The sequence below is a fragment of the Pocillopora damicornis genome, chromosome 5 (genome assembly GCF_964200805.1).
Source record: "Pocillopora damicornis chromosome 5, jaPocDami1.2, whole genome shotgun sequence".
In the NCBI taxonomy this organism is placed as follows: domain Eukaryota; kingdom Metazoa; phylum Cnidaria; class Anthozoa; order Scleractinia; family Pocilloporidae; genus Pocillopora; species Pocillopora damicornis.
Window position 1 is genome coordinate 2,531,653 of NC_142674.1, and position 25,428 is coordinate 2,557,080.

The window sequence follows — 25,428 nt, forward strand, 5'->3', positions numbered from 1 at the left end:
GAATTATTACCGACATTCATGATTATACCACATATTGCAACCGATTTGGAGTTGCGATTCCTTCCGTAGGAAAAGTCTAGGAGGGTTAATGCTCGTTCTTCGCCATTTTCAGAAGAAAATTAGACGAAATCGCAAAAGGAGGGGAGCAAGAGGCGGAAACTGGCGTCGGTTCTTGTTAAATGCTTTAGCCTTTTTGTCTATTTTCAGGGCAAAAAATCAGACAGCTTTTCACTTTTGTATTGATTCTTCAAACGCTCCCTCTCTTGTTTTCTAGGCAAGAGTCCTCAGCGCAAGAGCAGGATGAAATATTGTCACTTATTGTTATGTACGTGATTGGGGAAAATGAACTGATTGGTACTCGTGAACCGTGATTTGCGTTACTTTTTCTGAAATAGATCGTGCTGCAAACCCACCCCGGTTGTAGCTGCTTTGTTCCCGAAGAGGAAGGAGGAAGGCGAGTGTGCCTAAAAAAGACTTTACTTGCCTGCAATAACCATCCCCACAAAACACGAGACTGGCAGACTGTTATCAAACAGTATTTTTTTTAAATCTTTGCGTTTACTAACATGTCAGGTATCTAAATTGAACAGCAATTCTTAAAAGATATTTGGTCTTACGTATTTTGCATCACAACTCTTAAATATTTTTACCTTGCAATTATACAATAATATAATAAAAATCTTTACATTTTTACATATTTAGGTTCTTTGTACTAAATAAACAAATTTTGAGTTGCTTTGTATCACCGTAATATGGTTGAATAATGATTAAGAATTATGTTTAAATATAATTTTTCTCTTCCCGAACGATTTTGCAAAATGATAAAGACCTTTGATCATAGTGATACTGATTGCAGACCAGTTTTCTTTTTTTTATGTAAATATTGTAGAGTTGTTCCTGTACACAGTTAATGAAGTTATGATCCACTGAATTATGCACAGTCCTCATGCATTTTGATTGGTTCTTACTAATGATCTATTAGTTGCATACATAATGTCACCATTAAAAACATTTTCTCTTTTGTCCAGAAAGTTCCCTTAGGTTTAAAACGAGCTATTTACAAGGAAATTAGGTATTTAAAGAGTAAAAATCAAAGGTTTTCTACACTAGGTCATCTTCATAATCATGTGAAACAAATAGATTCCTTGCTGCTGTGGATCTGTTTAGTAATAGGTCACCTTAATCCCTGTACAGGACTCAGCAAACTTAAATTCCTGTTGATGATTTCCTCTTTCCCAGTAACACTGTTACTGGAAAATTAGGAGGTTCATTTACTAAACCCTTTAGTTCCCAGAAGTGATTAACAAGTAACTTCTCAGTACAATTGAAATATGTTACCTTGCAAATAGGCAATGAGAAAAGACGAGCTTATCAGCCAAAGGGTGTAGTCTTAATGTAACACCTACCTCTCCTGTGCCATTTACAAGGAAATGTATGACAGTTAGTTGGGAGAATTACCAATTGGATCATGGGAGTGAAAGGGTTCATTTTGCAACCATACTGCCATAAAACAGGTAATTTAGTGTTAACAACTGGGTTGAAAACGTAAATTAGCCATTAAATTATTACGGTGGCTAATTTATGTTTTCAACCCAGTTGTTAACACTAAATTACCTGCTATACTCTACCACCGACGCAGCACCACAGTTTCTTTAGAAACTTACCCCTTTATTCTTTTGCCATAAAACAGGTTTAGTGCTTGCAAGTCCACATCAATTCTCTACATCAACTGGTAAAACTTGTCGAAACTTCAAGTTCTTCTGGAATAGAAGAAGCAGACTCTTGTACCAACAGTTTGGAACTTTCTTCGAAGGCTAGGTTCACCTGTAGTGTAAAAGAACACCTTTTGTTTATTTGAAAGATGTTACTCGTGTTTTTTTTCTAGATACACTATGGAACAAATTTATGGCCCTAATATGTTATTTGAAGATCTCATATATGCTTTTTCTATCTATACACTCAGGACAAATGTTTCCAAAACATCTTTATCTCCCATAAGTGACCTAGAGAGAATTTTTCCTTACAATCACTACAATATCAAGCTGACAAGTGATGTGGAAAAAAGAAAAATAGCAACAAGGGGATTATTAGTTGATCCAATACCAAATTATCCACACTGCCATTGTGAAAATTGTATAGCAGACAATTACTAATGAAATCTTGAAAGTGAAAGGGTTGACTTCAGATACTGCAGGGAGAAATTCATCTGTGACTACTCCTGAGGGTAAAAAGATGGACCCTTTACCTTCCACAATCTCATTAGTAATTCTCCTTACTGTCTGCCATACAATTCTTATGATGTCAATTTGGAGAATTTGGTATTGGATCAACTAATAATCCCTAATTGATATTTTACTTTATTCTCAACACTTCTATGCTTGATGTTGTGTTGATTGTTGTAAGGAGAAATTCTCTCTGTGTCACTCATAGGAGGTAAAGGGTTAAAGGACTTTGCCAGCTTCTTTGGTGTTGCTCCACATCAGATCTTACCTCTGTCTGAGGATCCTCATAAAGATTTTTGTCTGTGCGATCATTGAAGGCAACAAAGTGAGTGTTGATGACACTTTCAAAGTCTCCAATATTCTGTTCTTCTGAGTCATCAGCTTCACTGTTTGGATAAGAGTATTGATGCACAAGCTCCCGCTCAAGTCTTCTTTTCCTCCGTACTTTCTGCACATGACGAACCTTAAACAAAACCAAAATACTATAATATTGAGCAGTTTATTTCATAATGTAAATTTGTAGAAAGTATATCAGTTCCATCCCTCCTTTTTCCGAGAGAAAAAAACAACTTTATTAAATCCAACCCATTTTTTACTCATGCCAAAATGTTAACAACTGAAACTGATGTGTTGGGTGTGATTTGCATGCTTGGTACCTCACAACTGCCAAACAATTTCACGCCAAGTAGGAACTTTCAAGCTAGCTCAGTCTTCACCCTTTACACCCTAACATCAGTATGCATATTCTCCATACTGTTCTCTGTAAATTCCCAAAATAACTGACAAGGAGAATTTGTTTCACAATCAGGAGCTCTTTTGGTTGGTGATCATTTTCAGGGGTGATGTCATGAGAAGAAATCAGAAACTAGTCACTCTCAGGGGGGTCAAAGGGTTGATTGACATAATTTTTGAAAAATAAAATGCAATGCTGAAATAAACTCAAATCAATTAAAGAGCCAAAAAAAACTAGATATGTGAATGGTCTTTTTTGGTGAAACCTTCATTATTTTGTACAGAAGAGCTGGTGCTGGCAAAATTAATCTAAACTCTTATTAACAATTAATAAGGAGAGATCATTTTTTGCTTGTCGGGGGCTTAGGACCCAGACAAAATTTCCAATTTCCCATGAAAACTAAACCTCAAGCTCTCAGGTTCCACCCTTTGATGCTCTACTGCTGAGCCACAGGGACTCCATTATGAGCTTGGCTATAACCTGGTTTATACGCTATATGTGTCCTGAATACTGCAAGGATCAGCAATGTCCAAAGCCTTATGTATGCAAAGAGAATACCAAAGATTGTACACTTCAAGCTTGATATTGAAATATTTCAATTTCATTTGTATTTCAATACCAAGCTCAAAAACTTTACCATCTTTCTTATCCTTTATAGTATCTTTGCAAATTTTGGACCACCTTGTGTGATATTTGGATATTTCTGGACATCTTCTGAAATGATTTGGCCCTTGACCTCAATACTAGAGCTAGGATGATGAAAATCTTGCATCGCTAAGCCAAATAAGGCTGCTAGTCCAGATGTTCCCATTAAAGTAAGTTACCAGCAATCTATCACCACGAATAAGACCTCTTTCCACCATCTGTTGACCCTTTGGAGTTAAAGGTTAAGCCTGCAAGCAGGATCTCATGTTTGGCTTTTTCCTTACTACCCCATTTCCATTAACTTCCAAGAGTGACTGTCATCTAATTTCTTCTTGCAATATTGGTCCTGAATCACACATTAAGGTCATGAGAATAAAGGAAATGATCACCAACTAATCATTACTATATTGATTGTCAAGCAAAGTCTTCTTGTTAGCACCTCAGGAAATGTCTGGAGAGCAGTAAGGAGAGTATGGAAACTGATGATAGGGTGTGAAGGATTAAGAACCCCTGCTTATGTTATAAATATCTTTTAGACTTACCAAACAGTATGTGATCAGGATTGTCAACAAACAACCCACAGGTATGAGAGTGTAAGCAAGTATTTTCCAAATAAATCGATGCTTCTTTGAGCGAGGTGTAGTTGGCAAAACAGTTGGTAGGGTGTGATGTTCTGTCAAAGTTCTGAGGTTTGTTGGATTTTTAGAAGTCAGTGGAGTCCTAACAGTTGTAGAACTGTTCTTGCTGGAGATATTTGTTTTGCTGTCTTGAAATTCTGCACTCCACAAATTCCTATCTGTGTGGGCCGTTGGAAAAGTCAGGGGTGGTGACTCATGCTTGATAGTGTTTGTTGTTGTAATGATTGGATCTGTCTTTAGTTCATTGCTTGTAATGTTGTTTAGTCTTGAGTGATTTTGGTTTGATGACTCTGATAAGTTTTTGATCCCTGGAAGTTGAATGCTGTTGCCTGCATCGTTTGTAAATGACGATATTGGGATTCCATGCCCTAAAAGCGAGAAAAAATTTCAGGAATAAGTTAATTTACAAATAAAACATGGGTGTAATCATTATTTATAAGGAACGAATCCACGGACTACCAGCATAAGAACTTGCACATCGCGGTCTGTCGCAGATAACCTCTTCAAGGTAACTGAAGGAGACAGTTGGTCCGAGATCAGGAATTTTGTTTTCAAAAAATTCATCCCGATGCATAATAAATCAAGCTCATCGACAGACTGACTCCTTACGCGCTTTCTTAGAACTCAAATAGTTTGCCATGTAAATCCTGAAGGTCGAACACTATCGATTTAAATGTATAATTTACGTAAGTCTTGAAGAGAGACTGCTCCTGGCTTAGCTTAGATTTTAAATTCGGAACTTAAGTTTTAACTAGACAGGCAAGTTCGACCATGATTTCTACATAGCTGATTACAAACAGATCGATGAAATTTTCAGAGCTAAATTACAGTTCTCTCGAGAAGGAAGGAAAATCTTTAAAATAAACGCTAACCTGTTTTCAACACAGCTATGATGTTCAAGATGGAAAGGAAGGTTAACTTCATAACGACAATTTTACGCATGTCCTGTTTTTATGGCCGTGAGAGGCGAAATCTCGCAGATGTCATCTCCCAGAATCTTCACTGCTTGTTGGAATGATCGTAAGTAGATCTCGATTGATGTCGTCGACACACTAAGTAATTAATTTCCTGCTTCAGTGCAGGATGTTTAACTTGCATCGACTGCAAATTTCACGAACCTTTCGAAACACTCGAGTCCGTGCGCTTCCCTTCGAAATAACGGAGTGCGTGTGGACTGGGTATGAATGTTATTCAAAAATGGCGGCGTTGGCTAACAGCGCTATTCTCCTGCAAGGAAAATTGTGAAAATGGTAAAAAAAAAAAACTAATGAGAGAGCTATTTTAGCTATTTTACTTATTACTTGTCTGCGCTTCTTATAGATATTACTAATTTATCGACAATTTCCTATCTAAAAGCTTGCGCTCCTACTTCAGTCTGAGTAAAGTGGACCACAAACATGCTTTGACAATGTTGGTGAGAAGTGTACTTAAGGCACTAAGGGGTCATCATCATCTTCGATTGACGAATACCTACATTAGATCACAAAACTGTAGTTTTGATGCGTTGAGTCCTTGTGTGTATGTCAAAAACCTTCAGTCACAAAATCTGATAGACAAGTGGATCCATCGCTTAAAGAAAGAACATGTGCCTGAAGCAGAATTATCGGTGAAGTTCATCACAGAATATGTCCTTGGCAAGGACAGAGCAGGGGTATGTATGTAAAATTCTAGAACTCATTTTAGTTAAACCAGTTTTGAGTGGACCCAATTCAAACCTTCAACCTTCAACAAACCCCCCCTCCCACTTCTGGGTCAACACACCGGCCTTTTGAAATCCCTCAAGGGCCGAAGTTGTGTTCAAATGCCCCACTCAAGTGCCAGATTGGATCACCAGTTTTTTCTGTAAAAGGTAGGATTAGCAACCATGACTTTTAAGACCTAATTGTTTTAAATCGAGAGACCCCGTCTCTGAGGTAGTGTTTATTTTTTGAGGCCAAGTGGCCTTAAATAAGCATCCCCCCTCCTCCCTGCCTACCACTCCCCCCCTACAGGAAAAAAACTGAAGTGCACAAGGGGAGTTTTTATTGGCTTTCAATCTCCAAATTCATGGTTAGTGGTACATGTGTACACCTTCATGTATTGTTATTATTTATTGTTTTGTTTCAAAATAGACTTAATACTTGCTGACAAAGGTAAACACCACAAACACCTAGCTTCAAATATGCACCCACCTTGAATAAGGCTGTACCCTCTCTCAAAGTCCAAAAGTTGAAGAAGCTCAAATGGTGCCTAATCAAATAGATATGGTGTGGCCATGTGGTAAGTTTGTCAGATTGCATGTAGGTTAATCACTGTTTTCATTCCTATTCTTTCAGGTTTCTGGTGTCAAAGAAAACAGCCAGAATTTAACAAGAGAAGAGATCAAGAAAATTAATAAACTGTGTGGTCAGAGATCACAAAGGTATTACAGTAGACTGTTTGGTATGTTAGAATATGGATCAAGGGGGAATAGTCAGGGTGCCTTGGTTTACACAACAGTTCTGAAATGTAAAAGTTGTAAGGAAGTATGGAAACACATTATTGTGGAATTTACTCTCCAAAGTTGCAATAGGCTGTCAAAACATATTAATTCTTTGACCCCCCAGAGTGACCAGCATCTAATTTCTCCTTACAATATCACCCCTGAGTTGAACAAAGACGTCATGAGAATAAAGGAAATGATCATTAACAAAAGAAGCTCTTGATTTGTTAAATAAATTCTCCTTGTCAGCACCTTGGGAAATGTATAGAGAACAGTATGGAGAATATGCATACTGATGTTAGGGTGTAAAGAGTTAATGTGACTGTCTATGTACCCTCCATTTCGGGGGCAGACATGACAGTGTTTGATAGAGAGGGTTTGTGACATTGTGACATGAAATCTGGGTTCCTCTGTGATTTTTACATCAGCACAATTAATTTTAACTTAGACTTTGACATCAGTTATTTTGTAAAAATGGTTGCTTTCATTGTCCTTGTTTTTTTTTTCAAAGGCCTGATGTATTTTGAATTGTATTTTTGTAGAGTTCCTGTTCAGTATATTATTGGTGAATGGGAATTTCGCCATTTGACATTGTCAATGGAACCACCTGTTTTCATTCCAAGGCCAGAGACTGAGGTGAGGATGCTTTCAAGACTGTTTTCTAGGTTTTGTATAAGAGTTTGATTTGTTCACTTTGGTGTTATGTATCTAGGTTTTTGTATGAGGGGATCTTCAGTTTAGACAGCTTTTAAAATTATAATAAATATGTCAATAATTAACTCTTCCCAATTTCAGGAACTAATTGATTTGGTGGCCGAACATCATCTTCATGATGAAACTGAAGGTGGTTCCTTCTCATTCTTGGAAATTGGGTGTGGAAGTGGAGCCATATGTTTGTCTATATTGACTGAGTTTTCCGAGGTAATTTTGTCTTGTTGCATGCAACAAGTTGTTGCAGCAACTTTTGATAGCATCTCATCTAATTGCCAATTTAACAAGCTTCCCTTGAAGCAATTGTGTTTTTCTTACTCTGTTTAACTTTAATGCACTATATTGACTTGAATCTTTGTTTTCTTGTGTGATGCTAGGCTACATGTGTAGCCATTGACAAGAATAAAGCGGCAGTTAACCTAACAAGGCACAATGCAAACAGGTGAGAGAATATGCGCTTTTTGGATGCTTCCCTCTCCACCTTTATCTTAATTTAATGTTATAATTTTATGGTTTGGAGAAAACTGTAATAAATAAAACATAAAGGGGTAGTTTCTAAAGAAACTGTGGTGCTGCGTCGGTGGGAGAATATAACGGGGTAATTTAGTGTTATCAACTGAGTTGATAACGTAAATTGGCCACCGTAAAGAGTTTAAAAGCTGACGTTTCGAGTGTTAGCTCTTCGTTAGAGCAATTGTCTTCGTCTGTCGAAGGGTTAACGCTCGAAACGTCAGCTTTAAAACTCTTTAAGGTGGCCAATTACGTTATCAACTCAGTTGATAATACTAAATTACCCAGATAAGAGAATAGACTACAAGCAGTCCCTAAAAGATTTCGGCGAAGTCCTTCGCATGATTAAAAAAAAAAAAAATTCAGTAAACATTATATTGATATCAGCGCGCCGCGCGGAACTCTGTGAGTGAGGTGCAGGAACAGAACAGTCCATACTTTTTTTAAACGACGCTTCATGCGCCTCACTCTCAGATTCTTATCGGAAAAGGGAAGCCGGAAACCGGAAACCGAGGGCTCTGTCAGAGTACAACACGAAATAGTTAAATCTTGGGTTGCTCTTTATTTCAGATGCAATGTAAGTGACAGGATAGAATTGCATCATGCCGATGTTCGTGAGTAGTCTTTCTCAATTTTAACCTTGATTGGAATATCTGCCACTGCGTACCACCCAAAAGCGCGGGAAAACGTATTATTCCGCACCAGCTGTCTCGGCAGGAAAATTTGTAACCGGTACCTGTCTAAAGCAAGGGGAAATGTGTGTGCGTGTAACTGCTCATAGCGTGGTAAACTTGTTATCCGCAGTTATATCGAGAGCTTTCATCATGTAATATCTTGGAGTGCGGGGAAACCTATTTCGTTGAAACGGCTTAAGTCGTGAGTCAGTTTGTCACCTCAAGCTTCTACCCTTTCCGAATCATTTTTCTGCCTTTCAGAATCTGTCCTACCGTTACTTGGGTCAAGAAAGTTCGATGCTATTATTAGCAATCCTCCGTATATTCCCTTAAAAGACATGGCTCTCTTACAACCTGAAATCTCCAGGTTGGTCTATTTGTGTATTTGTGATGGTTGGTTAAAGTTATGGTCAATGGCGATAAGCGTGAATAAAGAAGATTGGAAACACACCTACACACAAAAGTACAAAACAAACAAAAAACAATGTCGATTTGATTTGATTTTCTTTTTGTCAGATATGAAGATGAACGTGCTCTATGCGGTGGACCTGATGGGTTGGATGTTGTTAAAGACATTTTACGTGTATCACCGATGCTACTAAAGCCTACAAGACGCAGGTGAGTACCTGAGATTGTTACGCAGTTTCGCTCTATTATAGGTAGGTTGGTTTAGATATAGATTTAGACAAGCCCCAACGGGGAGTTTCGCCGGGTTAATTATGAAACATTCTTCATTGTATTCGACTTTCTACAAGTTACCTAGTAGTTCCTATAAAAATAACTAAATGAGAGACCTAAATGGACAGTAACATTTTTTAGGGAAAGCGAGAGGTCAGTTTAATCCGGCTTTACATTTTTTATTAACACGTTGAGCCCGTAATGTACATTTTTGTAAACCAATGATCGCGTAACGAACAAATTTGGCGGTCTTGCTGGGTTACGTTTTTTCTTAGGTATGGGGCTCCACTTTGCGGCCTCCGCGCACAGTTCTTCCGCTTATATCTTTCCCATTCTATCAATGTGTCAAAGATAACAACTTGACGTGGAATTATTCAATCGCAGCTCGGTATGGTTAGAGGTGGACATTTCTCATCCCAAGTTGATCGATGAATGGATCAGTGACAACGATCTTGGGTTGAAATACTCCGCAACTTTCAACGACTTCACACGAAGGTTAGACAGTAATACGCTTTTGAAAGAGTCAGAGGTAAATGTAGAACAGAAGTACAGTTTTTTTTCGAGCCATACAGCTGACCTTCAAAAAAGTTTAATACACCTGACCAATCATAACGTTGATAGCTAAAGAACCAATCGGCGCGCTGAGCGATAACGTACAGCTGGTGAAAAGGGCGGGAAAGCACGCAACACTAACTTAGATTACCGCTGTCATTATGCGTCTGCAGAAAAATGAAAAGTACCAAGGGGTGAAAGGGGGGGGGGGGGAGAGAGCATAGGTCTGCAAAGGGAGGAGAGGGATCCCAGTTTTGCAATGGTGCTGTGATGGGATTTTTGGGTGCAGGTGTAAAGTTGGTGTCTATAACTGATTACAAACCCCTGCAATCGATGAATCCTAGATTAGAAAGAGGCTTGCAAATCCAACATCCGAAGAGTTATCATTAGAATTTTGATTCAGAGGAAGTTCTTTCGGCGAGCGAACGCTTAACACCTCTTCGCGAAAAGTGTGGCCCCCTTCTTGGGTTCTAGAAGCAGAAGAAGGCTGGGGAGAGAAAAAATACTTTTATTTGGACGCGCGGAGACTGGCCCCTTAGTCGAAATCAAAACCTTTCAGAAGCCTGGGATTTATTTTTGTTCCCAGTCCACTGAATCTACATAGCAACAGGAGCGGCTGATAAATGATTGTGGACTCCAAACGGAGTCCATACGAGCGAAACTTTTACTAAGCTTGTCATTTTAATGTTTGTTTGTGTGTTAGTTTTCCTGCCTGTATCACCTCTTGTTCTTCCTAGTATTTATTGCTCCTAGTTTTTATAATTTTTTACTTGATAAGGACTTAAAGGTAGCGTCGAAAGGTCATCGACTTTGTTTTTAAGAAATGTGGTATCACCAATTTTTTACAGTTAAATGTTTCTCTACACGCAAATATTATTTCCGCAAAAAAACGTGAAAGAAGCGATCGTAAACTTAGAATAAATAAAGATAGTTTAAGTGGAAGAAGGTTAAAAGGAATTGCACGAGAAAAACTTGGACAATTTTGGCTAAACCTTTCCAGATGATCAAAGAATCAGTTTTGGTATAACAAAAAAAAAAAACAGTGAGCGAAATGTTAATCTGGCTCTGAGTTTTGAAATGTAATATGAAATAACACAAGTTTAAAAGCAAAAAATCGAACGTCGAAACCCACGCATCTCCTGAATTGAAACACCTGCTCCTCGTGAGTTCGTTTGACACGTCAGCGATTGATAAATTTTTCCGTTTCCAGCCTCCTCTCGGGCTACAGTGCCATAACACAAAACTACAAACTTCAAAATAACTTTTAAATAGTGAAAATTCTATGATGAAACTTCAGATTTTTTTTATTTCCATTCCAGATGCACTGGGACGACTTTCCGAAATTGAAATCATTAATTTACTTTATATTTCATTTTTAAAGTCAATTTGTATTGAGTGTGGTAAAAATCTTCCCGGGAGTCAAAATTCAAACCTATGTCCAATACCGGCATTTTTATTTATTTATGAAAGTCAGAAAAGCTGCATGGTTATTCAATATAATTTCGCTCCCTGCGTTTATCTCCATCTCAAGCGGCGTTTATAAACATTACTTTTCCTTCTCTTTTTTTGCGAATGTAAAATCCTTTGTTTAAAATTCTGAATAGACTGGAGGGCGCTTGAAAGAGGTACTCCTCTGATTTTGCCGTCGGATAATCATAAAAACCCGTAATGCCAAATTACGTGGGATTGGAAATTAAAAGACCTTTGCCCAATTGTTCAAAGTGAGGATAACGCTATCCTGCAGATAAATCGTTATCTTGCGGATAGATGTTAACAAAACGTACTGTGCTCGCCATCGGGTAGAGATTTATCTAGTGGATAAGGATTTATCCAGCGGAGAAAGTTATCCACCCTTCGAATAATCGGGGCTGGCACCTCGATGAGTTCAGTAAGCCGAAAAAAGTTATTACCTCCATGATAAAAGTTTCACTGACTTGAAATTTTTAATACCTGCGGTTTGTAACATATTTTTTGGATTTTTCTAAGTTCATCTTATGATAATTGCAGAAATTTTGTCGTCTTTTTGAAAAAACGTGTTCGATTGCAACACTCTATATTCTGCCATGTTAGAGACCGCAAAATTAGAGTTGGTTGCTAGGGAAAAATATTATTTTTAGTGATTTTAATCCAAGCGATTATAAATGTACAAAACGAAAGGAAGGAAGAGAAAAAGGTGTGAAGAGAAGTTAAAGCTTCCTGCCTTTAGTTGTTCCTGTCTTTATTATTTAAAATCTTTTAAATTAGACTAAAATGAGTCAGCTAAAAAAGACATTCAAAAAAAGTCATTTAAGGGGCGATTAATTAATATATTTTTTTTGGCCATTTTAGGTACGAAGTCCTGTTAATTCGTTTCCGCGGGTTCGTTTATAGGTTCCAAACTTGTTTCCTGGGTGGGAAAAATCCATTAAAGTTACAATTAAGAATGTTAAGTTTGGCCTTCCCGTCCGCATTAATGCAAAAAGTTGTACAACAAAAACGGAACTTTTCGAAAAATTTTTTTTATTTTAGGACGTCGGCTTTTTGGTGAACTTAATAAGGGATGTATAGGTTTCCATCATTCAAAACTAACCGGATTTATTGTGGGCATAGTGTAGACCTTTGTTAGATTTTTTTCGGCCAGATACTCGCGAGGATACAGCTAACTCGCGAGTTTCTCTCGCGCTCACCCCTCGCATGTTTCCTCGAAGTATCTCATTTACAGTTTGACAGACCGTGTTTGTGAATCACATTTTCATTAAATTTTCTAGGACTATGTTTTAAGCAATTAAAGTTGCGACTTTCTGTTAATGATGAAATGTGAATTGTGCCCGGCATTAAGTCCTCTGGTAGACGGGAACAGTGAAAGACGAAAAACCATTACCCAATAGTGGATCGAAATCTTAGTCACTATTATAACTATACAATTTTTTAGGGCTCTGCGATCATAAGAATTCAGGAGAAGAAGCCTTAAGCTTGGTTGAAATTAGTGAATATGATCAGTTCAGACCGAGACTATGGCTGTAAAAATGTGTTTTCAGAGCTTTTATCTAGCGGTCATGACAAACCTGCAAACTTGGCTACGTCGTACCGTAAAAATTTCTGTTGATCATAAAAAGGCTCGGTGAAGTCGAAATACTATACATTTTCCTCCCCCGCCTCCCCTCCCGTGAGTCCATTCCTCCTCTTTCAACCCCTTGGGCTCCTCCCCCTAGTTATCCGTCCCGAGGGGCCCGTTTCTTGAAGGTCCAGGTAACTTAACGAGCCCGTAGAGCTGTTCCGTTTTCAGTCAAGATGAGGGTTTTAAAAGTTTTGAAAATGATATAATAAAACTATCAGCTAAAGAAACAAAATAATCTGGTTAGGGTGCCAGAACCTTCCTTCTCCATTGTTTAAATTTCGATTTTAAAATATGGCTTCGGGCTCGCTAAGTTACGTGGAGATTCGAGAAACGGGCTACTGGTCTTTCTCCCTGGCTCCTTTCCCTCCGTCCAAATCTTCTTCCTCGCCCAGTCACTTAACCACCTCCTCTTCCAATCGTTCACTTAAAGTAAGCGCTCTCAGTAGTAAGCAGTGACATGGTCTATTCACTGACCTTATATATTGTTATATATAATATATTGGAGGATGTAACAAAACGCAAACCAAGAGTGTATAAGGGAAAAAGCGTGAAGAGAAAACGCGATTCTCTCACGCTCCATGCTTGCTCATGCGCGCTCGCTTTGCTCTCCAAACTTCACTCGCTTCACTGTACTTGCTATAGCCAATGGTAAAGCAAAACGGCTGTAGCGGGCGCATAGCTGCGTTATCGATCCAAGGAAGACCGAATGTGCTCAGCGTCCAACTGGGATCTCTCCAAATTCTTATGAACAGCATATAACAAATAGCAATGTACTGCAGAAACTGTATACTACGTGAATAGTAAGCTGAAGTAGCTTTTAAATCCTTATATTGGTTTAAAAAAAGTAATCTCTTAACTCTCTCTTGAAGAGCCTTTTGTTGATTTTTCATTACAGGCCAAGATTTTGTCATATCACCCGAAAATAACCATCTGCGTTACACTGCAACACGTGTCAAGGCCAGCGGTTTACTTTGTAAACTGGGCATGCTGTGTTGGTTTTGAAACGGAATGAGTTTACGGAAAGAAGAGTTCGCCCAGTTCAGCTCGGTGTGTCATGAAACGTACGTTTATGAACATGAAGGAAGAGCGAAACACGTCTTTGCAAGTATTAACCAAGGCAGAGGTGAAAGTCAGACATTGGTCATTCAATCTAGCACGTTCCGTAATGGTTTGACCCTAGCATCAGTATGCATATTCTCCATACTGTTCTCTATAAATTTCGTAAGGTGCTGACAAGGAGAATTTGTTTAACAATCAAGAGCTTCTTTTCCTTGTGACCTTAATGTGTGATACAAGGGTGATATTTTGAATTAGATGCTAGTCACTCATTGGTATTAAAAATAAAGCGCAATACGAATGCGTCGCTGTTCCAAACTCGAAGATATCACAACAGTTCTTCAGACCTAAGGAGTAAATAACAAGAAGCCAATGAAAAGTGGAAGTACAAAGGAAATTATTGTCTGAAGCGCAGAAACGCAACTTCCTATGTATAACTCTTGATTGCTTTAAGTTTGAATCTGATTGGTTAGGAGGATAGGGTGCCTTTTTTTTAGACCAATCACATAGCGAGGTAGGTAAAAACCGATCACATTCCTAGATTACTTTCGAGACTCAATGGAAATAACTGTGGTTAACTCGTCCTAAGAGTAGCAGATGATGAAATAAGAGCCTGCTGATATGATTAATGAGATAAGAGTTTGCTGATGTGATTAAATCGACTAACTAATTAGTTGTGAGAAACAGTTTGTGGCTGGCATGACGCAGGGTTTCGTGTCGGTCGTAAGAGACACATCAGATACCAGTCGGAATTTTCGTGTAATCTTGGTGAGAATCACGCTCAAATTCCCGTTTAAAGAGTTCTAGATGTTTACAGTCTGGCCCTCTATCACAGAATGGATTCCCATCCGTACATTTACGAGGTACATCTTAATAACCAAAAAAATTGCCAATTACCTCTTATAGGCTGTTCAGATACTGTAAAGATAAATTAGATGCTAGTCACTCTAACGCGTTAACCGTAGGATCCGATTGTCAAATCTCCCTTCCAGCAGCTACATATTTTCCTTTAAATTAGTTACAAGAATTTGGTGTTAGATCAAAATAGCAACTTCTACCCGATAAGTTTGAGTATTCTCGTGACCCTTTTGCTGGATAATGTCTGGATATTATAGGGAGAAGTTAGTTGTTAATCACTTGTAGGAGTTAAAGGTTAAATGGTAAGTCATGTCACCCTTAAATTTCTCTTTCTTTCTGTTGGTCCTTAGTTCAGTATACTATGAATATAGAGAGACTCGACATATTGAGGTTTTTTTCTCCTATATCGAGCGAAATCAATCAATCAAACAAACTTTATTTAAAGAGGGTGACACCTAATAGTTAACCAACTAATAAACTTGTGGCCCTCTTAATTAACCCTTTACAGCCTAACATCAGTATGCATATTCTCCATACTGTTCTCGATAAGTTTCTTTAGGTGCTGACAAGGAGAATTTGTTAAACAATCAAGAGCATCTTTAATAGTTGATCATTTCTTTTATTCTCGTGACTTTACTGAGTGATTCAGGGCTGATATTGTAAGGAGAAATTAGATGCTAATCACTGTCAGGAGGAAAAGGGTTAAGAGAATATGATACAAATTGAATCAAGTATATACAAAATTACAATGTAAAAACTAATCTTAAAGTAAATGTACATATTACTCATAACACATAATCTAAAAGTAATTTTCTAAAAAAGAAGGAAAAGTTTAGTCCGGAAGAATTTTGATTATTAAACTAATGTATTCGTCGTAGGGATGTGCGGTTTAGAAGAGTTTCTAATCCATGATTCACTCTTATCAGCTTAATATGCACCTATCCAGTAACTAAATTTCCTTAGACCATGCCTTTCATGCATTCGTTAAATTTCTATTTGAAGATTAAAACGGGTCTTGGAAAGAGCGACCGGATTACGCTCGTGTTAAGCAGCCACAACTCGGCCCAGCCCCTCTCGAAAATTTGTGCTCGCACTCGCTTAATGATTTACAAGGATTCTGTAGGCCATAAAGAAGACCCAAGTATTGGAATGTGCTTTCTGATCCCCATTTAGCACTGTTGAACCAATTAAACCGTTCATCCATCAGTTAACATAGAAAATTTAAGGGGGCTCTTTTGATAGCAGGTACCGTTTGAGAAAAAAAGAAAAAGTCCATATCAAGGAAGTCACTGACAAGTAATCGGTCATTTACTATCGGTCTACTCGGAAAGAAATCAGTGTTTCCTATTTAATGAAGTTTTCGTTACTCTCTACTTTATTCTGCCGCATAAGCGGCGCAGAAGGGCCTTATAGCGTTAGGGGAGGGGTGGGTGAGGTTGATAAACATTTCGTTATCGTAGTCGAGACCCTAGATTTAAGGGAACTCTTTAAATAAAATTTAAGATCCTCGAGGGGAGAAAGTCTTCCAAAGGCGGGAGGTGGAGGGTGCTTTCATAAAGGTAAAAATGTTGTTGTCTTTGAGATTCCAAATTAAACGGTGATAGAAAGTTAGATTCTATCGAATGAAAATTAAGTCATTTAGGGAGGGGTGAGTTAAGTAGAAACTGTTGTTATTGAAGTCAGAGGAGAGCGGCGTGGCAAAAGAAATGCATTCCAGACAGGTCAATTGTAAACTTGACAACCTGAGCTTGTTTTTGTACTTGTAATCTCGTTAGACAACAGCGGATAATTGAACAGCGCGACACCTTAAAAAATAACAAGATTTTCATGTCGAAATTTTTCCTGCATCCCTGCCGATTGTATGGGTGTGACTTTCCTTTTTATTAATGCGACCAACTGTTTATGATGACAGAGAAAAACAGCGAATAACTGGGGAAAATAAACGTAAATTTTGCGCGATAGCCGACCCTAAGTGTCCTGGAATCTGATGCATGCGATGAAGTTGTAGTATGTGTTTTTTTGCGATAGGTGAAGAATTTCTAATGACCTTTTTTTTTCTGCGCAACAAACGGGAAGACTAAACGAAAAACTGTTAAAGGCGGGTGATTTGATTCCTTGAAATCAGTCTTTTCACGCAATACTTAACTCTTAACGAACGCAAACGCCGTTGTTTACAATAGGCATTTCGCTTCTGGGAAAACTGATCCGTTGACATCCACTGGGTTTTGAAAAGCGAAGAGTTCCTCGCAGAGAGCGTTGATTCCACTCGACACGAAGTCTGTGTAACCCGTCTTACTGATGCTTTTTATGTAACAAAGGTCACTAGGAGGTATGTTGTGTTTGCAAACTCTTTCTCAGTGCAAAACCATTCAACATAGCGTATATATTTCAACCCCATCGTGATATTTTACGTAACGTTTCGAGGTCGATGTGGAGAGGTCATCGGAATATAGTTGCCGTGGTTTTTATCAAATTGCTCTTAAAAAAGTTCTTTGAATGTAATCTTCCAAAGCATTTTTTTCTAAATAAGCATGGTACAATTAGTTTTGTTCTGTGTTTAAAACAAATCCATCAACTGAAAAAAATTAACTCCACCATTCGATATACGAGTTGCAGTGATATGGTTCACACGGAGATGATTTGTTTGTCTCATCGAAGCATTTTTATTACCAACATACATGGTTACCTCGAGTTTTGCTCGTGATGTGTTTCTTTCACGGATCAAAGCCTCATCTGATATGATTCAGGTTTCAGGTTAAGAAGTAATGTAGGCTTCGGCGGGTTGTAGGAAAAAATGTTTATTATTTGAACCACTTCACAATGCCTGACCCGGCATTTGTTGAAGTGAATCGATAAAATATCGAGTTGTTTCTCAGAGACAATATCAGCTCTTTTATTCACCTTCTAAATTCAGGAAACATCAAGTTTGTAGGTTATATTCGAACAATAACAGTACTTGGGGGAGTGTTGCTTTAACGTGATGTTGGCCCGATATATTTTGCATATTTAAAATATGTTTTGGGTATTACCGTATTAAAAACGTTACCTCTGGAGCTGAATAAGAAGATGGAAAGATGTTAAAATGCATTAAGAGTTCAAACTCTTTTTGCCATAGCTTAGAATTGAGAATATTTTTATCAAGGAAGTCGAAGCAGTAGTCAAACGTTTGATATGCCTTCCGTTTTGAAACTTTGTTATTGCATCACTAACTGTCTAAATTCATAAGGGCGAATGCCTTCGGCCGTTTTGACCACGAAACAGACTTGGTAAATGCAGTTAATGTCTTGGTAAATGCGAAACGAAACTCATACATATGAGTTTCGTCTCGCGTCACCTTATGTACTAATTCCAAGAGAGAAGAAGCAAGCATTTTCGAAAGGTTTCGTGTGAAAATGAGCTCCAGCGTTCGTTCGATCGAGTATGCCAAGCACTTTGTATTCAATGAGGACACTTATCTCTGACAAAGACAGTTTTCACGCACAGGCAAATAAAAGAATCGAGAAAACGAATAAGTGTAAAATTTGGCCAGAAATTTGTGTTCCCTTTTCGTGACAAAACCAAGGAAGAGCTTCTTAAGGGACGGAAGCAATTCGGGAACAAAGATATACAGGAACTTAAAATAATTCTCGAGTTCTCGAGCAATAATTAGCGAAAACTTAGTTTTGCAGCTCGGAATTAACATCCTCTGAAATATCGCCCCAAGTCCTCGGGCAAGATCCCTGTGGGGCTTAAATGTGTAAAAGATATTTAGGAAAAACTTCTCGTGCAAGCTGTTCTCCAGGGGGGTACGAGGCGGAAACATGGAATCACCTGAGGTAACTCGTATTACTCACGCGAAAGCTTGCTTTTATTTTTAAGGGAGAAAATAGGAAATGAAAGCACTTTTCATAGCCATTTATTTGAATTTTTCCTGCCAACTTTAAGACTTGCAAACCATACTTGCCAATTTTAAGCCATGTACAACTCAGATTGTAGGTCTTCCCAACGGGAAGATTCACAGCTGCCGTAATTCACTCAAAAGCAGCTATGTGTTTCATTCTTGCAAGTTAAAAATATCTGGCCTTAAAAGGCCCGAGTGCTTTTCCAAATTGACAGAGAGTGTGGGATGTAAAAGTAATCTACCTAGATTAGCATGCTGTAATGATATTTCGCCCGCGCGGAGTTTGATAGCAAACCGTAGTAATCATGCAAGCTTTACTGATAAATATACGACTTTAAGTGCTAGTTTGCCTTCACATTAACCGTAATAAAAAGCTTACTGCGTGGTAGTTAAACATAAGTTGTTTTATTTAGAAAGTTTTGATCTTGTATGTACTTGCCATAGAATAGAAGTGCAGAATTAATCCTAGTTTTACGAGGAGCTCCTTGTTATATGTTGAACTGGGGGCTACACAAGAGATCCTTACAAAAGCTGCGTTGATCTCTGTGTGGTGTGCAAAAGGTTGTTTTAATGTATCATTTTACCATCACTTTGTTTTAAGCCTTTAGTTTTGTATTCTTCTTTGCCACACGAGTAATTGATGCGATTGAAGTCAAAGCTAGTCTGCATAGGACTTGGTAAAGTTTTGGAGTGAATTATCTTCACTAGCTCTTTAGATAAAAGCTCAATTTTTGACCGAGTCAAATTCATTTTATTTCTTATATCGAGGTCTACAACATAAGCTGTATTGTCACAAGCTTCACGTTGTTCAATATTCAAGTGGTTATAAGCCTGAATTGCTATATAGCAGTATTTATTTCTTTAGATGTGAAACAAGATACTACCTTTTAACCATTATTGGTATAAACACGACGAAACATGCAAGTAGAAATTAATTTCAAACAATGGCGTAAACGAAAACCAAACATTACTGACATAAAGAATAAAAGTGATTTAACAAAACAAAACAAAAAATTAATGAATGAAAACTAGAGACAGAATTCAAAAACTATTTCAGCATATCTTTAGTTTTCTTAAGGGAAAAACTTTCTTCTTTCATGGCAACGTTTGGCACGATTTGATTTTAAATCAAGTCTTATTCTTGATTAAGGAAATTCTTTGGTATCATTCTATTTTTAATCTGTTTGAATTTATAAACTAAGGGTATTAAATAATGAAAGCTGACCTTCTTGAACTTGGCAAAGCTTGGTGCAAAAGGGATGTAATTGTCTTAAACCAATTATGGACAAAGATTCTCTCACGGTTCTTAAAATGATGGCCAAGAACGTTAAATCGACATATTTTCGCGATATCTGCACAGCAACTTAGAAAATAATCAACAGATTGTGTGTCCATTCGACTTATTTTAACATTTACAGCATCGTAATACACCTGTACTTTCTAATTATTTTGACGAGATTCTCGAAGAAATCGCGGGGAAACAGTTGCACTGGCTAAAGCGAAATATCCATGGTTTCAAAGGCGAATACAAAAGCTGTAATGTTATATTATTGATAGGTAAATTGTCGGTTTATTTTTGGGGGTCAATGTGTTTTGATGTTTTCCCAGCAAGAGTTGTACAATAAGTTCATACAGAAGACTATTTTCACTAGGCAATCTGCTCATTTGAATTAAGGAAACAATGAACAATGATGTAACCTACTTGAAAAAAGAAGTTGTGTCCTAGTTTTACATTTGTAACTAATGTAAAAATTATTTCATTAACTCACACTATCTCATGAACATATTAGTAAAAAAGCCTTCCTTTATTAGCAATTTAGAGCTATAAACGAGAATTGTTTTGAAGGACCAGAAATTTTGAAGAATTCTTGCATGCATATCCGATGCACACCTAACAAGAACTTACTGCTTTAGACTAAGTTTTTGTGAAAAGTCACACCCAATTTTATGAAAAACCCGAAGGCTTATTTGTTCAATTTTCTCAGCCAAACTTAGGTGGATGATAGACATAGAAATATGTAAGAGAATCACACTTCGAAAAGCAGAATACAGTACCACAAAGAAAATATTGCCAGTCTCTTAGTTTCATTCAAACAGTCACATATTGAGGTTTATTTAGGACTTTAGAGTTGGAACCAACTTTACAGTATAGCAAGCAGCATCATATGATATTTCTGCACAGTAGCTTTCATATGAATGGTCACACGCAAGGGTTAACCCAAAAACACACACAGAAAGAACCAGCTTGTACAGTATAGAATCAGTAATACAATTATAGATCAAAGGACAGCTCAGTAGCTTTCCTATGAATGGTCACACACAGAGGTTTTATCCACACACTTAAAAGAAAGAGCCACTGCTTACAACATAACAAACAGTTCCATTTGAAAGTACTACTCCATAATTTATGAATGGATACAATTTAGAGCTTTAGGTTGACAGATTTCTGTGTCTCTTCCCATAATCCTTAAACCTATACAGCAATGAAAGTATAAACTTCTTATGAGTACAATTTTGAAAGACTGTAATCTCTTTTAGACATCGACAGATTCAAGAACTACCCTTTCGATTTTGGGCAGAAAAACAAACCAAAACATATCATTAAATATGAAAAACTCCGCTGTATGTTTTGTGAAGGTGCTTCCACTTTATCAGCTGTCCAAACCCTGTCAGAATCTTTCGCTGCTCAGACCCTGTAATCATTTGAACAACCAAAATTACTTCTGGACTGTTTTGAATGAGGTAGAAAGTGTATAATTGTGAAGCCAGTGTTCTTAATCTTGCAAAGAGACCACTGATTCAATAGTTTAACGTCGTTAGCAAGCTGAAAGAAGCTTTGATAAGTCACCTCCCAGACGATCAGGGTTGAGAAACTTTGGCAATCTTTTCATAATACGATTAATTCTTGTGAAACACAGGGCATTTATAGCCTCTTCTCAATAATTTAAGAAACTTCGGTCTGTGATTTTCGTCAAAGCAAACTTTATAAATGTCCGTCAAGGAGATCTTTCTCAAAGTTCAAGCTTCTTGCCTCTGAATAAAAGCGAAGATTTCAAAGGCTTTGTAATTGGTACATTGTTACAATCATGGGGTGAACGTTTTAGTTACAATTTCTTCTTTGCACCGTTCTCGAGAATGATTTTCAACTTGTACCATAAATAGTTCTTAAGATATTTTCAATTTGTGGTTTTTGAAACGCTGTCTTAAAAGAGCTTTCTTGTTTACTGTTCCCTGGACAGTGTGGAAAACGGTTTAGTAAATACAACTACAATCAGTTTAAACCAAGAATTGTTAAAAGTTACTATCAGAAAGACAGATTTGTTTGAACTGTGAAATCCAGCTTTGCCTGATCCAATAAGTCCTAAAGGGAGTTTTAATCGTTTTGGAATCCCTCGTTTTTTGGAACAAAGGTTAAATGTTGCTTTACTCCGAAGCTATAGAAAAGAGTGTTCACCAATGCTATTTTTACATTTGTCGTGTGTCAACCATTAAGGATCGATGTGATGTCTGACCTTTTGGTTTATCTAGTTTGTTTCTTTCCTTATGGAGAACGTTCTAAAGCATCTCACTCTTTTTTTTCTTTAGTGTAGCAATTCAGTGTCTATCGTCGATGATTCTGCATTTCGTTATATTTTATGTTTATAAACTGTAGTAGATCCTCTACCAGGGAGATCTCAAATCTGCAGAAGTCTTCAACTGCAATTCCTTCGGAAAATCAAGACGGTGTAAGGAACTTTAACTCGATTAATGAGGGAAATGTGTCGGTTTTTTTTTTCTAAAAAAACAGCGTGCGGTAGTCAGTTTTTTCCATATCTGTTTGTCTATTTTCTATTTATTTAGTTTGGGGTTCAATGTATGTATTGTCTACAATGTGATCGCAGCTCAGCTTTTTATATCTGGAGGAAACGCACCCAACGTATTAGAGCAACAAATTTTTGTCTGGAGAATCTTTAAAAAATACCATGGAATCACTGCAATTATGCATGCTGTTCTTGGAACTTACGACCAACTCCATCAGAACAGGAGATACCCAAATTAATGGAACAGAGAGGGAATTATTTTAATGCCGCCCGCACACGAATGGCAGTTGTTTGTCTCATGTAGTGGCGTTTATTTTGGCTATGGGATGACTTGAAACTTTCCTGAATGCCACCAAAGAGATACTCCACAATTTTCTTGTTGCATTTGGTACAAACTGTGACTGATTAAAATTGTCTCTTTTAGCAGGAGAAACTAGCCTGAAAAGTAAAGCTATAGTCGTTGTTTGACACATGAATTTCCCCAGCATGCGACTTTATTGATCAAAATTCAGGTTATTTTCTGAAAGTACAGTTAACTATTACAGTAGCCATGTATTTCCTGTGAAATACTCGGAGTCACTGTAGAACAAAGCAAAACACACAAAAAACAAAGAAACAGCTGTATCCAATATTTCTATGCTTGACAGCGTAGATCCTTGATGTATATTTAAACTCGATTTAGCACTCATAGGGTGAATAACACGGCGGAAGAAAAAGTGTGTGTTGTACCGTTAACAATGCTTAGTATGTTTCTGTTTCAATTAGTAAGTATGGTGAATCATCGGGGAATTTCGCTCGACGAGAAACCAGTTGAATACCCTCTGTTGAAAATGGGGGAAAATGAATGTTTGTAAAACTTGTTTTACTGCTCTGGAGGAAGCTTTTCCAAACTGAGTAATTGTCGTGGGAAGGAGATGTGTCTTGCCCACAACCCCGAACAGATTATAAAATTATTGCTGTATAGAAAAAGCGATCGTTTAGAAGGACATTTCAGAAAGAAGTTGACAACAACAACATAATGATTATCTAATTGTAATGAAATGTAAGTAGACCTTTTTAATCGTCCTACCCTAGAAAGAGTTATTTAAATTTGTGTTTCAAATGTCAAAGTGTGCACTTTCCAGTCTTCTAACTTAGCAACTGATTAGGAAAGCGCATGTTCCAGGTTTTTCAACCAAAGTCTTTCTTCTCAATGCAGATTAGAAGCATCAACGCCGGTCTTCTAGACAAAAATCCACGCCTGAAATCTTTGTACGAACTGAAAAACTCAACGTCATTTGAACAAGGAAGTTGACTGGAACTCACGACAAACGGCAACACAGAAACTAACGGTGCATCCTCTGTTCCCCTGTATGTTTAATCTTTTGTCGCTCGGGTGGGCCGAGATAACCGCACAGAGAATTCCCTAGGTCTTACTCAATATGCGATGAGTAACAGTTGCAAGCAATTGTGAAACCAATGCAAATAGAAACAGCGAAGGCTCTAGAAACCTTTCGAAATGCATCACTCTTCAAGGGTAGGGCAAGTTAGATGTGGGATAACCTCGCCAAGAATTTCACGAAAATTTCGCAATAAGGCATTCCTTCTCGAACATTCGACGGCTCAGCTGCCAGATTCTGCTTCGTCATCTCTAAATGTTGCCAGAACTGGCGTAATTCAGTTTTCACTAAAGAGGCCATGCAGGATTGTAACGAAAAAATCCCGGAATTGAATCTCTCCTCTAAGATTAAGATATTAACCCTAAATATCAGTGTCACCTTGCTGGGTGTAGATTTTGTACCATGGTAAAGCATTTTTTCAGCTTAACGACATATTTTAATGGCTTTCACGGCTTTGATCGGCAAGTAAACTTTTAATTTAGCAAAATTTGGTTACTCGCCTCGATGAACTCGCTTCTAGAAACTTTCAGTCCCCCTTCTAAAGATTAACGCTTACAACGAGCCGTGTTGGCTTGTGTCCAACATTGTTCCCTAGATATGGGGACGTCTTTTCATAAACGTTCACCTGAAGGTTAAGAACGAGCGGAATTCTGCACCGGTTGCAGAAATGTCACGAAGAACTAACTTTGAGACAGTTTTAAAGCAGCAAAAAGTTTTCATTGACTTCTCAAGAGAATCGCAGAGAGCTTCAATATACGAGAAGCTTACATGTTTCCAGTTAGTCAGCAAAAAATGTAACAACCCTGAGTGTTTGTGTATTTGTACCGGAAAAGCGGTTGTTTTTTCACTTCCGAAACCTTTAGCCTTAAACTGTCAACGCTTACTTTCTGTAAAGTATGTTTACTCATTCGTTGTTGCTTTACTACGTCTGCCTCGTGCATGCAATCTAAAATTGGTGTTTGTCCCTCTCCCGTGACATCATCCTCACCTCCGATGTTCTGGATTTAGTCAGCAAACTGTAAAAATAGGCTTAGGCGATGAATGCTAAATGGCCTGGGGATCTCATTTCGCATCTAAGCATGTTACATCTTCAAAATTCTTACTTCAGTGATGTTGTCAAACTTAACAGTTTTGTAATCGGTGCCCAATGTATCACAGTAAAAGAGTTTTAAATCCTGTTTACTATATTGGAGGCCGAATTTTATCATTTTTTGTTCTTCCCTTTCGTGTCTTCGGGTAATAAATAGCTGATAAAGTAATTTAACAAGTTTCTCGTGCGTTTCTGTCACCTGTTATCAACAGATAAATCGTTAAACTGTTGTTGTTTTTTCCGAGTGACGGTTACTTTCTTAAGGGGATCGAGTTCAAAATTCCTTAAGTAGTGACCTGAATGCTGTTGTTATGATTAAATACGCGGCCGACCCCTAGACCAACTGGTCCTGAAGGCGCGAGACATTTTGAGGTTTGAAGATAATGAAATCCAAAGGAAGTTCTTGGAATGCTGCTCTTTCCGACCTCTCATTACGGCCGGCGT

The 25,428-nt window shown here is 37.8% G+C and overlaps 2 protein-coding genes across 2 annotated transcripts; one reads left to right on the plus strand and one right to left on the minus strand.

The window, feature by feature from the left end:
- Positions 1-520: 520 nt before the first annotated feature.
- Positions 521-5,414, minus strand: LOC113686521 (uncharacterized). Its single transcript, XM_027204154.2, has 4 exons — positions 5,111-5,414; positions 4,143-4,606; positions 2,491-2,685; positions 521-1,824 (listed from the first exon to the last, which is right to left on the minus strand). Exons 1-4 carry the CDS (start codon positions 5,178-5,180, stop codon positions 1,726-1,728), a joined length of 828 nt encoding a protein of 275 aa, XP_027059955.2. The 5' UTR covers positions 5,181-5,414; the 3' UTR covers positions 521-1,725.
- Positions 5,410-15,216, plus strand: LOC113686630 (MTRF1L release factor glutamine methyltransferase). Its single transcript, XM_089207293.1, has 11 exons — positions 5,410-5,488; positions 5,595-5,889; positions 6,554-6,639; positions 7,242-7,335; positions 7,495-7,620; positions 7,788-7,852; positions 8,491-8,534; positions 8,856-8,961; positions 9,111-9,212; positions 9,657-9,767; positions 13,817-15,216. The coding sequence occupies exons 2-11, from the start codon at positions 5,647-5,649 to the stop codon at positions 13,845-13,847; spliced, it is 1,008 nt and encodes a 335-aa protein (XP_089063419.1). The 5' UTR covers positions 5,410-5,488; positions 5,595-5,646; the 3' UTR covers positions 13,848-15,216.
- The last annotated feature ends 10,212 nt before the right edge of the window (positions 15,217-25,428 follow it).